Here is a 17082-nt window from a genome sequence, read left to right as displayed (position 1 = left end):
AAAGGCACGTAGTCAGTACTTATGGCTCAAGACAAAAGGAGAAGTAAGACTCCATCTCCTTATAAGGCTTTTTCCTCAAGGTAACCAATAAGAAATGAGTTAAGTGTTTCCGTGTTTCGCTGATTTTGAGAATGTATAAGAACGTGTGCTTCGATAATGAAGGTTGTTCAGAATTTGCAATGTTAGCCATTGTGCTAACTTTCTGAACCTGGCTGCCAAATAAACTTTTCCTGTATCCTGAGAAGTCTAAAGCCTGTCATTTTCTGCAACAATCCACATGAGAATAGAAGGCCAACTTTTGCAAAAATTCTAATAAAGCTTTTGTATTGTTCAGTATCTCCTGTTGATTCAAACTGAGAAATTTAAATCTCAGACAAATATATTAAATACTTCATAGTCTGAGAATGCTTGTCTGTCAGCTGTTGCTACAATTCTCATTTGAGAACTGAGTAACAAGGGTATTTTCAGGATTATACCAGTGATAACTACCCCCTGAATCAGTTGGGTTTGGTAACAGTTACCTGTGTATTGATAATATAATTTTATTTTATGAAGCTATAAACTCTGAAAAGAATTCTTACTTACTTATAATAATTATAGGCAGACTGTTAGCATGTGACTGACCTGGGCCTATCAACAACTTTGGAGTCGAGATTTTACTCCTCACAAGAATCTTCCTATTCTGAGCTTCTGACTTTCCTTAGTTTCTAGAAACTAGCTCGCATTCTTGTTGGGTTGTCAGGCCTGCATGATAATGTACATTGTACATGGGTGGTGTAAAGTACTATTAATGCAAAAGTCTGACCTTTCCCAGCTGTTGGTAAAACCTTTTCACTGTGAGGTCAGGCATTTCTAGTTCACCTTTCTCTTAAGGCTTTTGACACCGTATGTAAATTATCTATCACTCAGCCTTATTTGGAATACAAAGACACTTATTTGTTCATGAAAGACACCTGTTATGTGCCCCGGCTACTTTCCTTTGCAATCAGTGGCAAGCTCGTCTGACCAATGACCAGCTAAGATACAGTGAAGGCCTTTTGTTTCATTTATTGTGACACGACAAAACCGCGGTTCACTAAAGCGTGCCCGATTAAAGCGCGTACCTGACGTCACATCAGCAGCGCGACAAATACGACCGCGGAGAAAAAAGGGCGCTTTAAAAAGCGCTTTTAAAGCAAGCCGATTCACCTAAAGGTAAGGGTTAGGTTTAGGTTTAGGTTAAGGGTTAGGGTTAGGTTTAGGGTTACGTTAAGCGTTAGGGTTAGGGTTAAGGGTTAGCCTTAGGTTTAGCGTTAGGTTAAGGGTTAGGGTTAGGTTAAGGGTTAGGTTTAGGGTTAGGTTTAGGGTTAGGTTTGGGGGGGTTAGGGTAAGGTTTTTGCGTTAATTTTAACTTTACCGCTCACAGCGTGATGTTTTCGTCGCGCTGTGATGACGTCAGGTACGCGCTTTCGTCGAGCGCGCTTTAGTCTACCGCGGTTTTGTGGTGGAACCTCATTTATTGCAATAAGCAGGGAGAGAAGCCATCAAGTCTTGATTCTCTCCAACGTTCCAACTCAAAGGATTCTTTTTTATACAGCCCTGTCCCACCCTTCACATCCCTCCTTATATCCCATTGGCTGAGGTACTGTAAGATTACACTCCCTTCGCCCGCCTTCTACATATTTCCTGCTACCCTCCCTAAACATACTAAATCATACATTGCATGTGCATTTAAATTAACAGATAATGTATGCAAGGTGTGTCAAATAATATTCAATAGGATTTTGAGCATGCTCTGTTGCCTTGTTTTTGAGTTCCTGATTATTTGATGGATTCTTAGGACAACAGGTTCTTTCCTGGTTTTTCAATTTAGTTAGTTTTCCTGTTATTCAGTTCAGTTATTTTTCTTTCCTGTTTCTCAGTTGGTTTTATTTTACTTTAAGATAGCTACCTCCTCTTACAATATTTTGAAGACCATTCATTTACTCCTATCACACCCAAAACAATGTAGCTTGAATGACTTGTGGTAATTTCCATTTCCCATCCCCAATTTTATTGCAAACTTTTTAAAAGCCTCCATGCCTGTTTCTCCCTGTGAGAAGTAAAACTCAAACTCATAGTTGTTGAAATACAAAACAATTTTATTGAAGCATTTGCAAAGGCTGGTGGATCTCAATATACACAGTAAGATACCACTCCCAAATAATGAAAAAGCATACTTTTATAATCATCCTACACCCATCACCTTATGTCATGTCATTCCTTTCCAGGCCCAGTTTGGTCACATGCTTTCCGACCTCTATAAACTACTATCATACCTAAATGTTTAAAAGTAGTGTGGGAAGCCCTCCCTCCCAGAAAAATGAAGTATTAAAAAAGGCAGAATATTATATTTCTTTAAAGGAGAAATAAAGAAATATGTTTTTAGAAGCAGGAAGCAGCTCCCAGGTCTTTCTTAATAGCCCACAGCAGATGCCAGCACTTAAGATATATAAAGAGTTTATTGAAAGAAGAAGCCAACTATCTAGATGGCTCATAAGAAAAGCAAATACTGCAAGAAGAAATCCATTCAAGACAGGATATTTCAAAACTCCTTGAAGCGAAGTTCCACAGCTAACATAAGCAGAATGGTAGGATTAAAGAGCAGCCTCTCATCCAAGATCCAACACAGGAAAAAATCCATTAGCCATAATAGGAATTGCCCCAAACCCTTTCAGATCACAACCCCCTTCATTCCACCACCCCCAGAGCAGTCCAAACTTCAAAGTCACAGAAACCTGAGAGCTTAGATATAAAATAAGCCAGAGGTTGACCAGATTAGCTCAAACACCTAGCATTTGCATTTCCTCTTTTGCCTATAGAGCCAGCTATGACCCCTACATGACCCCCACAGGAATCTGACAACAGCCAATATAATTAAGATGACCAGATGTCCCGCTTTCGGCAGGGACCGACTTAACATTCGCCGATGACATTGCCCTGATCGCAGATTCGTTGGATTCACTACAAGGCATGGTGGATAGAGTGGCAAAAGAAGCTGCAAGTCTAGGCTTGGTCCTTAGTAGCAACAAGTCCAAGCTTATGATATGCTGCAACCACATAGACGACCAAACCATCCACATTCAAAATGAACCAATTGAAGCTGTTGATCATTTCACCTACCTTGGCAGCAACATTACGGGAAATGGAGATGTTTCTTCAGAAATAAATGCTAGAATTCAAAAAGCAACAATTGCCTGGAGCTCACTCAAGAAACTCTGGGCTAGGAAAGACATTCGCCTGAAAACCAAAGTCCGTATATACAAGGCTGCTATCATACCAACGTTATTATACGGCTGTGAAACCTGGCCAATAAAAATTGCTCATCAACACAAACTGGACTTATTTCAAAACCGTTGCTTGCGTAGACTTACGAAAATCAAGTACTCTGAAAGAATATCCAATGCTGAAATCCGCCAAAGATGTGATATCAATGAAAATGTATCTGCCATTATAGAACTTAGACGCTGGCGCTGGCTAGGCCATACATTGAGAATGCCAGAAAATCGAATCCCAAAAATTTCCCTGCTTGCAGAGCCTGGTCCGACCTGGAAACGGCCAAAAGGAGGTGTTCGTCTAACCACTCTGCGTCACTTCAAACGGAAAGCCGAAGATATAGTCATGCGCCCATTCAATCTTAGCCGAAAATCATATAATAGCGACTGGCTGCACCACCTGACAACCCTAGCCCAGGACCGAAAACAGTGGCGTCAAATTTCCATGGAAGTCGCCTATACCCACAATGGGTGAAGAGGCGTCAAGTACAAGCAAGTACAAGTACTTTCGGCAGGACAGTCCATCTTTTGAACAATTTGTCCCATGTCCCGGGTTTTTTTAAAGTCCCAATTTTTTTTTGTTACAAAAAAGCCTCCAGCCGCCTTGAGGCTCTCCTAGCATCTGGGAGCGTATATTCTTTGAGCTGAGCGCATTCCCGCCCGTGCGTCCTTGGGAGCTGTTGCCAATGGCTGAGGGAGGAGAAGACTTTACTCCATGTGGAGACCGCGGGCTTCCCTCACGGATATTTTTTCTTCTTCTGTTGCTTTGAGCAGTCCCCCCCTCCCCCCTCTCTCTTGGAGCTGATGGGATGCCTCCAAGGCTGTCCAACCTCAGCCCCCCCCCCCAGGACTGCTGCTTCGCCTCGGCTGCCCGGGGCTTCTAAATTGGCATTGCGTGTTGTTTGGGGAGGGGATTACTGTGCCATAGAAACACAGCATATGTCTCACATGGCTGATACCTTGGTCTCTATACAGAAGGTAATTTTAAAAACTTCGGAGCGAATCCAGAAAGAGGGGAGAGAGAGGCTGAAGGAGTGTGTGCACAGGAGGGGGGATTTTATAAACGTCCCAGTGAATCCAGAGGAGGGGAGGGAGGGAGAGGGAGGGAGGGAGGGAGGGAGAGAGAGAGAGAGAGAGAGAGAGAGAGAGAGAGAGAGAGAGAGAGAGGCTGAAGGAGTGTGTGCACAGGAGGGGGGATTTTATAAACATCCCAGTGAATCCAGGAGGGGAGAGAGAGAGAGAGAGAAAGAGGCTGAAGGAGTGTGTGCACAGGAGGGGAATTTTATAAACGTCCCAGTGAATCCAGAGGAGGAGTGTGTGTGTGTGTGAGAGAGAGAGAGAGAGAGAGAGAGAGAGAGAGACTATCACTAAGTGTTGTAGCTTTTGATTCTTGATGAATGTATTCTATTTTATTTTTCTTTATGTACACCGAGAGCATATTCACCAAAGACAAATTCCTTGTGTGTCCAATCACACTTGGCTAATAAACTATTCTATTCTACTCTACCTTACTCTATTCAGTTCTATTTCAATTCTAATGAGTTTAGCTTCTCTCTCTTGAAAATGTAAACTAGCATAAGGCATTATAATGCAAGCTAGCTTTAGCTTTCAAACAGTTCATTTAGTGACCAAAGTTACAATGGCATTGAAAAAAGTGACTAATGACCATTTTTCACACTTAGCGACCATTTTTCACTTAGCGACCGTTGCAGCATCCTCATGGTCACGTGATCAAAATTTTGATGTTTGGCAACAGATTCGTATTTATGATGGTTTCAGAGTCCTGGGGTCATGTAATCGCCTTGTGTGACCTTTTGACAAAATATAAAATTTTTAATCAAGCCCCCCCCCCCCGGGTCAATGGTGTCCCTCTTTACCAATCTGAAAATCTGGTATATTAAATATAATATTAAAAGATATGTTCCTGCACAGCAACAGGAAGCTCACATACAAAGCTCAAAGAAGGTATAAAAACCTACCCAACTCTCAACTCCATTTTGTAAGCTGCACCAGAACACAAACCCTAGTGGTTTGGTTCACCAATAAATGGACCTTTTCGATCAGCCTCCAGCTTCCATTTTGTTTCCAATGCCTTTCTCCCAGCTTGGAACTGAACCAGATGGATTTTTCTTCCAACATTAGTTAAGCCCTTGCCACGTAAACCTTCTCAGCCTTCTCAAGAGAATAGTTAAACTTAACTATTTTCTTTGATCATGGCAACTTAAGAGCAGCTAAACATAAAGTGGTATCTACAATATAAACAATTGAAATTTTAATCATGGTTGTGTCTTGAATATGTAGCAGTGTGGCTATATGTTAAGATACTAACTCTAGGTAATTTGACCAAAGGACAAACCCCATATAAATGATAAAATACAGTATTAAATGGAAAATTAAAACTTATTATATTATGTTCCACACACCCCTTTATGCATTTGGCGTAATACTAGACTATGTGAATTAATGGGTTAAAATTCTACATGCATTTTTATTATAAGATAATAAACACATCTGACCGCTCCGATTCTTTTTCATCATTGCCCGCTAACTCACGGGTTTTATTTCCCTGGGCCAATTGCCAAAGGAAACGTCTGCAGAAACGTTTGGTCCCTCCTTGCTCTCGAAAATGCGGGAGTTCTTGTGCGCCGCCGCCGCCTTGCCTGCAACTGCAAAGCCGAAAAGAATCGCGTGTTAAGAAGATTGTTGCTTGGTTCGGTAACTTTATTTTCCGCGTTGCTCGACTGCGCTTCCCCTCTGAGCCCGTGGCGCGGAGACTTGGACGTTATCAGCGCGCATCTCAAATCTTATCTTTAGTAAAACTCCAGTCAGCCCTTAATGTTTCTGTGAGCTGTCGAATTGGACTGGATCCCCGTTTTAAAACAGAGCCGAAGTAGACGCTGGCTTGGTAAGTTTTCCAGGACTGGTCTTCTAACCGTTAGAATGTAACGTATCTGGACAAGCGATGAGGAAGCAAGACAGCCCTAAAACCAAAGTAACTGCTATTGAATATTGCGTATTATTTAAAACTATGACTACAAGATTCTGAAACAAGGTGAATCTGTTGACTTTGTGCAATATAAGCCGGTAGGGGGAGAGCAGGCTTTCTCAAGAGTGGTTTAATTATATTTATGGTTACACACATGTTCTAGAATGGTTTATAATTTTATGAGTTGCTACAATAGCCTTAATATTATTGTAATTATTTCTTGATTTCTCTTTTCCTTCTTCCGACTATTTTGAAGACTCTTAAAATAGATTTTCACTTTGGTGATCAAAAAGAGTACGTTACGGGTCTACTTGTGCACAAGAAGTGCCTACTTATTGCTTCAGCCCTATTTCAAAATGTGTTGACAGACACCATAGTCGGGGTGTGTGGAGAAAGAAAGATTGATATTTGTTTACGCGTCTTTTGTGCCGCGGATGGTGAATGGGAAACGGTGCTGAGTTGTTGCGCCTTCTGCGCGCGGTGAGGTGGATGCGGCGTAACGGTTTACTCATGGATGGCGGCTATTTTTAAGCAGGCAGCTCGTGGCTACCATGTCACTTCGTGGGAATAAGGGGCTGCCTCCTGTAATAGATTTTAATAACTAGTTTGTAAACAGCTTCCATTATTTAGAGTCCTTAAGGTGGAAGATATGAATGTACATTCCCAGTTGTAGCTACTAGAGTTTTGAGAGCACCGGGGTGGAGAAAACTACTTAAAAGTCACCCTCAGAGCATAATCTTGAGAAAAGGTTTGTTAGGGCTGGTCTGTCTTACGTTGTTATTCACGCTGTTAGTTTTCTTTCAGTTTTAGCATTATCTCCCACTCACCCCCCTTTTTTTTCCTCGCTTTTTAAAATATTTTTTTGTTAAAAATAAAAGGATAAAAAATAATGCAAACTAATAAAGAAGTGCAGAGAAAAATAGTGGGGGTAGATAAAAATATGATGAAAGAAGTAAGTATGTAACTTTATCTTTGTTTCCTTCCCTTTAAAGGCTGATTGTGCAACTTTTGCTGTTGCAAATACTTTTTCCCCTAAAAGGATTTTTCTCACTTTTTCTCATTTTTTACTTTGCTTATATTTAGTATTATTAGATATTTAGATATAATACCAAATAGAGTTACTATGTTCTATCGATTTTTAATGGATTTTCTAATCTAAATAGTTCTGGATGATTTTTTTAAAAATTGTCTTAAGAACCCTTGCTTTATAGAATATGATGAAAACAAACTACCTGCTCTAAGTTGGTTCTATATTTCTTTTTGTAATTTCAAATTTAAGCATTTAACTCCCCAGTGTAGTCTGTTTTAAAATATTTCTAGCCCATTGAGGCAACCCTTCCCCCTGAAATCAGTTTCAGCAGAGGGTTAAAACTTGTTCATGGAATTTTTAAGTAAGCTTTATGTTTCCTACCATAGAATATAGTAGGAAACATAAAGAATATATGAATATATTCTTTATGTTTATAGAATAATAATTACTTTTGCAAATAGTTTTATTTAGATTGCCTAAACTCTGCACATTCACTCAAGGCATGACACCCTTTCAGTGGTGGTCCTTCTTTCATACAGCTTCCTCTGTAGGCAGGAATAATTTATATAGTTACAGTTTGGTTTATTTAACTAGGAAATTAGCTTGATAGTATTAGGGAGGAGCATCAATCCTGGTCTATGTTGCCATCAGAGACATTTGGAACATTAATTAGCTAGTCCTGAAACCCAAATTCAGGTTGTTAGGTAGCAGATTGAAGTCTGGAGTATCTAGGTCTATGATGGCAAACCTATAACATGTCCAAAGTGGCGCACAAAGCCATGTCATGTTGCAACATTCCTTTTAGCAATATGTATAACATTCCTTTTAGTTTTCGTGCAGAACTGTACCAGCCTACGTGCGAAGGTGTCCAGCACGGGCTGCGCTGGCATTTGGAATATATCAATTGGCAAGCACCTCAAACGGACACAGGAATGTGAGCCATGCATGTATTCCTCACCTCTCTCCCCACCTTTCTCCCCACTTTTCTCCCCGCCTAGGGCTGAGGTTTTTGCCACGCTGTAACATTATTATTGGACTTAGTTAATCATGTGCCTGCTGATGTAATTGTATACACCTTCTCTTTGTTTGTACCTAATAAAAGAGGTTCCCCGAGCCTCGTTCGGGGCCCTCATCCCAAGGAAACATTTGTCCGGTGTCTTCCTTCTCATTCGGCCAAGAGCATGAGCGGCCCACCGGAAGCGCGACGCCGCAATGTCACACGGCACGGCCTTGCCTGTTTGTCTTCTGGGTTTCTGACATGCATGCGTATGCGACAATCAGCTGTCCTTCGTGCACATGGCACTGCGCATGGCAGTGCCAGCTTGGCTGGCTGGGGAATTTTGGGAGTTGGAAGTCCACAAGTCTTAAATCTGCCAAGTTTGGAGACCCCTGGCTTAGACGGACAGACAGAGCTTAGAGGTTTCAAGACATAGAAGAAGTAGTACAAGTAATTCTCAATTTACAACCACAATTGGGACCAGAATTTTTACTGCTATGACCTTTTCTGACATGGTAAGAAAATCACTGCACTGAATGAATCACACAGTCATTAAACAAATCCAGCTTCTCCAATTGACTTTGCTTGTCGGAAGCCAGCCCAGGAGCTCACATACGGTGACCTCACAACCCTGGCACATTGTAACTATCATAAATACTTGCCAGTTTCCAAACACCCAAATTTTGATGATCACAGAGATACTGCAATGGTTGTAACTGTGACGACCCATTCCTCTTTTGATTGCAGTTGTAATTTCGAATGGTCACTAAACAAACAGTTGTAAGCTGAAGACTACCTGGAGGTAGAGGTCTTTAGATTTGTTAGAAACTGGGAACTTTGGGAACAAGAAGAAACCTATGGTGTCCACTTGCACTTAAATACAAACAGTTGCTAGTGCATAACTTTGAAACTGCTAGACAGCATCAAGTTTGGATTGTGTAGCTATTTTGGAAAGTACCATAAGAGAGAAGGCTAATACTGGAAGTAGGTTAAAGGATGTCAAGACATCCTGACTAGAAATTGTCAGAAAAACTCAGACCTGATTTTATGCAAGTCTGAAGATAGGATTTGGCAGAATACCCACAGAGATAGTTTTGACTAGAATGTATTATCTAACTGCTAGATAATAAATGTTACAGCAAATAAAAATGAAGCCAAATGTAATAGTTGATTGTGAGCATAGATCTGTTTCTTTCCCTGGTAACCTTGAACTTGAGCAGTTATTGAGTGTTTCACTAAGTATTCAGTACAGAAAACAATTGGTTTTCAGTGTACATGACAATGTAGTAAAGGCTGTGAATAAAACTCAACACCAGCAATATTTGAAAATGTACACTGTGTACATGTGTGATACTCTCAATGCTAAGTAATTACAGTATTTGGCTATGAACAGGAATATATGATGGAAAACTGATGGAATGGAAATAACCAGTAGGACATACTCATTCCTGGATACAAGCATTGTGTCATGCATGCTTGCCTCCCTACACACACACACACACACACACACACACCACCACCACCACCACCACCACCACCACCACCACCACCACCACCACCACCTCACAAGTAGACAACAGAAACAGGGCAGGGGAGGGATAGATTTGGAATGCAAGGGAGGGAATTGTGAAATGAAAAGAAAAGGATTGTATGCACTGGAGAAGGTTTGCTATTTATATCAAAGAGGTAATAAAATCTAATTTATTGGAAACTTTGGAAAACCAAATCCCTTCATTCTGCCACAAATGTAAAATAGATTTAAGGAAGTTCTATTGTCCACTTGATTAAAATGATAATAGTGATAATAGTGCTGTCTCGACACAGTGAAATAGAGAATGGAAAGGAAATGTTACTTTTACAATGGATCATTATTAAAGAAATGTTACTTTAGTAATTTAAAATTGATAAGTGGTCATCACTTATCTTCATGTAAATAGGTATTTTCATGCACAGAACACAAAAAGAAGCCAAATTTCTATGCATTCTAAATGACTGTGCCTTTAAACATTTTTTGTTGGAACTAAACAGGGAGGAAGTCTAGATTTATTCTTAAATGGTGAACAACTTGCAAGGCTTGTGGAACTATTAAGAACCAGTCACCATAATTCTGTTACCTTTAGCATACATGCAAATGAGAACTTGCAGCAGGATGCAACATAACGATATTTGACTACCTATGGATAGATAGACTATCTGTGAAAAGGATCTGTGAAGATATAGTTACTCCAGAAGAAATGGCAAAGAAGTAATATAATAAAGTCAATTTTCCCTTTGCACATATGATTTTATAAATTGCTTCTACCTGTACATATGAATTTTCCAAGCAAGTTTTATAAATCTACACACAAGTAGTCTTGCTTAATGAATACCTCATATAACAACTATTCACAGTTACAACAAAAAGTGAGCTTTGATGAAAAAGTGACTTGGTTTGGACTGCTCTGGGGGTGGTGCAATGAAGGGGGTTGTGTTCTGAAAGGGTGTTGGGCAATTCCTAGTGTGGCTAATGGCCTTTGTCCTGTGTTGGATCTTGGATGAGAGGCTGCTCTTTAATCCTACCATTCTGCTTATGTTAGCTGTCGAACTTTGCTGCAAGGAGTTTCGAAATATCCTGTCTTGACTGGATTTCTGCCTGCAATATTTGCTTTTCTTATGAATGGAGCCATCTAGATAGTTGGCTTCTTCTTTGAATAAGCTCTTTATCTCCTTAAGTGCTGGCATCTGCTGTGGGCTATTAAGAAAGATGGGGGCTGCTTTATGCCTCTAAAACATATTTCCCTATCTCTCCTTTAGGGAAATATAATATTGTGCCTTTTTTAATATTTCCCAAAATATTTCATTCTTTCATGAATGGGGGCTTCCCACAGCATCATGAGTACTGTTTAAGTGTGGTGGTATTTGAGCACAAAATAGTAAACACATTAAATGTGTGAGTATGTGCATATAACAAGCTCAAGTTATTGCATGATGATAAATAACAGTAATTTTACTATCATTCGTGTGAAGCTCCTGTCTTGGCAGGGGCTCCAAGCTCTTGACATCTGGGTTCACCAATGGTTAATTATCAAGAGCAGAGCCCACTCTCTGTGTCAGCCTCCACACTTCCATCGCCTATCTAACTGAACTAGCACCCACTCTCTGCTACAAGCCTTCCTCAAGAGGCACAAATTTAATTTTGAATTGACTGTTTTGATATAAAATTTAATTTTAAAAAGTCTTTTAAGATGGAGAAGATGTCAGGGCATACTGTACACAAGTAAACATTTCTTAAGGACAATATGTGGGGAGATGGATGTTTGTTTAATCTGGGGTGGGGTGGGGTTCATCCATTTTTTAAATGGTTATTGGGCCATGATTACAGAATGTTTGAGAAACACAGCTGTAGAAAGAGATTTGCATAGTGACATTAGCCATAAATTCCTGTAACTTGCTGTTTAGAAGACTTCTAAACAGAATGTATCTAAATATAATGCTGATAAACGGTATTATTTTTAATTCCACACAGGCCTTGAAATATGGACAGGGGCTTTTTCCCACGAAGACCGAGGTTCCCTAGAAGATGCCATGATCAGTGGTTTTACCAGAATGTAAGTTTTCATAATGGATGGAAACTGACCATGGAGAGATTCAACCTAGAAATAAGGAGTAACTTTCTGATAGTGAGAACAATCAACCAATGGAACAGCTTGCCTTCGGAGGTTGTGGGAGCTTCATCACTTGAGACTTTCAAGAAGAGATTGGACTGCTATTTGTCAGAAATGGTGTAGGGTCTCCTGCTTGAGGGGATGGACTAGATGACCTATAAGGTCCCTTCCAACTCTGTTAATCTGTTAAATTAGAGATGTATGCATTATTTTCTAGGGCTTCATCTTTCTTCTTTAAGAGAGAGGAGAGAAAGTAAAAGAAACAGAGGGACAGCTGGTAGAGAGAGAAGAGAGGAGAAAAGAGGATTTAGTTGAGGCTCAGAGACTCCTTATCACTGTTCTAACATTTGGTAGAACACAGGGTGTTGTAGAAATGACGAGACACAAGCCAGCACTTCAAAGAAGGAAAGGTTTATTTGTGCAGGTTCAAAGCAAAGAATAAATGGCCTGAACCCCGAGGGGATTTCAGGGACCTTCTTATATAGTGGTGATAGCAATAGGAATAGCAATTAGACTTATATACCGCTTCATAGGGCTTTCAGCCCTCTCTAAGCAGTTTACAGAGTCAGCATATTGCCCCCAACAATCCGGGTCCTCATTTTACCCACCTTGGAAGGATGGAAGGCTGAGTCAACCCTGAGCCGGTGAGATTTGAACAGCCAAACTGCAGAACTGCAGTCAGCTGAAGTAGCCTGCAGTGCTGCATTTAACCACTGCGCCACCTCGGCTCTATTGCACATGCACATCACATCTAGCCATATTTGGTTACATTCAAAGACTCATATTTTGGGGAACTAACAATATATGTCTGGTAAACAAGTCAGCGGTTAAGCAGGCAGATACTATGTGTACACTTTAGATAAGCGGATATAGATATCCCACTTCAGTATATTTTGGGTGCAGACATCCTTTATGCTGACACAACAGTCCACATCTCATTACAACATATCCTAAGAGCAAGCTATGCAGTTTATAATCAATATTATGAGATCCAAGTTTGGTTCAGGCTTGAGGCCTATTCTGGTCAAGCTAGCCATCTTAAGGGTACTTGTTCAACATTTAAGATGCTTTCTCTTCTTCCCCTCCCGACCTTGAGTTTTCCTATAGAGATTGTTTTGAACTGATTTTCAACATCATATCAGAGATTCAGAATAGCCATGAAAATAATCTCAAATCCATTTATTTTGAATCTGACATATTTTGTTGATGTTGGCTTCTGAAGTTCAACTTATTAGAGGAGAAAGCTCTCAGAATCTAAGCTGAGTTGTAGTATGGAAGCTATATATTTTTGATAGTTATAATTTACTTCAGATGTACCAGTTTTCGTAGAATGATGTTCAGTAATTCCAAGCCATTATTTTCAGCAATTCTGGTTTATTGTTATATATATAACAGATGGATAACTTTGGGCCAGTCACTCGCTCAGCCCAATCCACTTCATAGGTTGTATGATAGAGAAAAGAATGAGATGGCAATATTATATATAATATATCCACTTGAATTAATGGTGATGTACAGTATAAATCTGTAATATTTCTATTCTGTGATAGCAAGTGCTTTTTTTATTTAATGTTTTGGAGTGCTGCTGGCTCCTTTTAAAAACACTGTGGGAGGAGGCAGTAACATAAGATAAACATTACCCCTTCTCAAGGTTGTTTTAGATTTAGATAAAATATTTGGGTGTACCACCCTGTGTCAAACTGTGCTGTGATAAAAACTATAGCCACAACAGCTCCACTGCTGTTTTCTCTCTGCTTATCAAAGAGAAAAGTATTTCTGGAATTCAACTTGCTTTTATATTAATATGAAGACAGTTGTACATCTACACATTCCTTTCTTTTATGTCTTCTCCTATCTTTTTGAAATAGTGAGAGTAGAGAATATGCTTCTTGTTGTGCCACATAGGCTTCAGATATATAATGGAATTTCAGTTATATTCTTACATACCCATAGCAAGAGAATCTTCTGGCAATTTTTCCCAGCAAATGATACATAACTACAATGTCTTCTGAACAGTGGATCAATTTATTTCAAATTCATCGATAGATCTATGTGATTAAAGTTCTGGGAAAATTTTTAAAAATCAAACTAGGTTTTCACAGATATTTAGTTTAATTGCTTAAACTATGATCTTTTTGCTTATAGTGACTAGATGTTTGATTTGAGGCCACATTAAGGCATTGTAGAGTTTTCTAGAGTTAAGGATATTGTTTTTACTTGTCTAATGCTATGATAAGTGGAGAAGAAAGCATCCCCTATATTAATTCGGAATACCAAAATTTTCTAGGCAGGTTTTCCTTGGTTTTGCAAAAATGCAGAGTCTGACCAAACAATGTGTATGTCTTGGAACAGAAATCAGCCTTCAGTAACGTAGCCCAGTGACTAGTACATAATTAATGAATGAAATGAAAAAGTCTAACACAAAGAAAGAGATATCAGAATGATTCCATTCCAAGACCAGTGACATATATCATTGGCATGAAGTTGCAGAGAAGATATGGGAAATGAGACCCAGTGATCAAAAAATAAACCCTCGTTCTCATAGATGATGACATAATGGGATATGATTATTGGAAGACAACATTACGGAGAACTAAAGAAAATTACCTGTCTTAGTGTCTCCTTCCCCAGTACAGTATAGTAATGACAAATGCACTGTCGGAAAAATTGAAAGACCAAGTTAGGGGCAGATTATGATGGAGCAAATCTGTTTGGTCACTAAAGTTCATCCCAAAATTGATGGCATGATCTTTTAGTCAGTTATGATCCTCCAGAGATTACAAAACTTCAATGGAACAAAACATTTGTGCTCTCACTTTCCCTCATGCTCATTCCTCTCCTCACGCATTTGACTCGTACAACTAGAATTGGTGATGTGTGTCTAGCTCAGAGCATGGAGGTCTTCAGTCTGACAGAGAACCTGGAATGTTTTGTTTCACATATTTTTCAGTTTGCCACTTGCTTGGCTAAATTGCCCGACACAATTCAAAGCTGTCACTGTAAGATGTGACATCATTTTACAAGGATCCTCATTTTACAAGGATCCTCATTTTACAAGGATCCTCATTTTACAAGGATCTGTTTTCCTATTTGCAGGCGTTTGATATGCCAGTGATAAGATGTGAATGTCCAAAAAATTATTTCTTGAGCTCTTTCGTTGATGTTGGTTTTGTTTTCTACCCTTATTTTCTGTCATTATGTATTCTAAAATGTTAACCTTTTCAAAGTCATTCAATATGACTGGGCAGTGGGGAATATTATGAGTAATTTTAATAAAATTATACAATGCTAATATTGATGTTGATGCCATGTTTAAATTGCTAATGGCACTGTATCTTGTTGGAAGTTAATTAAAATATAAATCGTTCATTAAATTATGCAAACATATCCAGACAAGCATATTGAGCATATCTCACATATTACTATATACACCTGTGTCATAATAGTTTATTTCAGCCCAATAAACACTTTTCTGAGAACCTGTTCTTGCTGCTAGTACAGTTCCTTCTCTTTTGTGTTACAAAAGTTTGTCACTTACACTGTGACTTTATATTGATGTTTAGTTTGTAATTTTTCCTAAATGAAGAAATAAGATTTCTTATACAATATGGCATCTTTTAGCAATGATTAGGAGAGGGTAGCCAGAAGCTATTTTAGGTAAGAAATACAGGCTTGCCTAATTTTTTAAAAAGCTCAACCCACCAATTTCTCTTCAAAATTTGTACATCACTCTCTCAGAGGTTGTTTACTTCTAGCTAATATTGTAATTTATGGCCCTCAAGTAGCAATATGATTTTGGGAGTTTAGCAGTTCAAAGCAGTTAATTTAATAGACTAAGCCTGAGCCATAAGCGTTGCTTATTGAATATTTGCATTGTACAATAATGTTGTCAAGCTGAAACTGCTACTTTGTTGGACAACCAGAAAAAATAACCTGCCTTTTTCTCAATAATATGACTTTTGTTACCTGTTTAAAAGATTTCTAGATTAATCACAATTGTGAATAATACTTATTTTTTAATTACCCAGTATATGCCAAATGAAAACTATTGGATGGATGCTTGGGACATGCCACAGAATCAGTTTCCAGAGGGAGCCCCTCCATGGTGGAACCAACACCATCCGGAGCAAGAGGGGTATGTTACTTCTTCAGCTTATATTATTTAATTACATCTTTTTTTTTCTAGGTAGTTTTGATTATTGTTTTAAAAAACAGCTACTTTCAATTTCTTAAAAATAGCAGAATAAAAAGCAATAAACCATAAATAAATAAAAGCCACATAGCACTATTTATTTAACAAGCATGGGCAAATAGTTATTCACTAGAGCCAGGATGGCGAACCTATGGCACGCGTGCCACAGGTGGCGCGCGGAGCCATTTGTCAGGGCACGCAAGGCGTTGCCCTGTCAGCTGGCCAGTGCACATGCACATGCTGGCCAGCTGAGTTCAGCCTTTTTTAAAGCAATTTTTTGCCCTTCCCAGGCGCCATAGGCTTTATAGCCTGGGGAGGGCAAAAAGAGCCTCCGAGGCCCTATGGGCAAACCGGAATTTCGGGAACAGACTTTTGGTTTGCTCATAGAGTCGTTTTTAGTCCTCCTGAAGGTTCCTGAAGCCTCGGCAGGGCCTCCGGGGGGCAGGGGAGGCTGTTTTCGCCCTCCCCAGGCTCCTATAAAGCATCTGGAGCCTGGGGAGGGCAAAAAAAGCATGTAAAAATGGGGGGATCACCTCTCATGCCCACATGCGCACTGGGGGGTGTCGCATGTTGCATTATGGGTGTGGCACACCGGTACACAACCCCCCCTGCGCTCCCCCCCTTATGGCACGCGAGCCAAAAAAGGTTCGCCTTCGCTGCACTAAACAGTGTCTATGAAGATCCTTAGTCATCCAGGTCATGGTTGTCCCAAAGGTGCTTTTTCAAGAGGCAATTGGACTTTCTGGTTTTTCTTTGAAGACATTTTGCTTCTCATCCAAGAAGCTTCTTCAACTCTGACTGAATGGTGGGGAATGGAGGGATTTATACTCCTTGCAGACAGCTGGTAATTTGAATTCTTTTAGAAGGTCATTAAGGTCACCTGGAAGTTTATCTGTGTCATCAGGGTCACCTGAGTGGTGCAAATGTGTCTGGAGCCACC

At 39.7% G+C, this 17082-nt stretch overlaps 1 protein-coding gene across 3 annotated transcripts in view; it reads left to right on the top strand.

The window, feature by feature from the left end:
- Positions 1–5764: 5764 nt before the first annotated feature.
- The window catches only part of LOC116509111, a 44714-nt gene continuing 33396 nt past the window's right edge, over positions 5765–17082 (top strand). The window contains exons 1-3 of one of the 3 annotated variants that reach the window (XM_032218083.1): positions 5765–6198; positions 11812–11893; positions 15979–16085. In XM_032218083.1, the coding sequence (XP_032073974.1) occupies positions 11822–11893; positions 15979–16085 (179 nt within the window). In that variant the 5' untranslated portion in view covers positions 5765–6198; positions 11812–11821. The remainder of the gene's footprint in view (positions 6199–11811; positions 11894–15978; positions 16086–17082) is intronic. The other 2 variants (XM_032218084.1, XM_032218082.1) reach the window with 2 other exon arrangements.

Source organism: Thamnophis elegans, chromosome 5 (assembly GCF_009769535.1).
Source record: "Thamnophis elegans isolate rThaEle1 chromosome 5, rThaEle1.pri, whole genome shotgun sequence".
In the NCBI taxonomy this organism is placed as follows: domain Eukaryota; kingdom Metazoa; phylum Chordata; class Lepidosauria; order Squamata; family Colubridae; genus Thamnophis; species Thamnophis elegans.
Note: the sequence above shows the minus strand (reverse complement) of the source record. Positions and strands in the feature narration are given on the sequence as shown.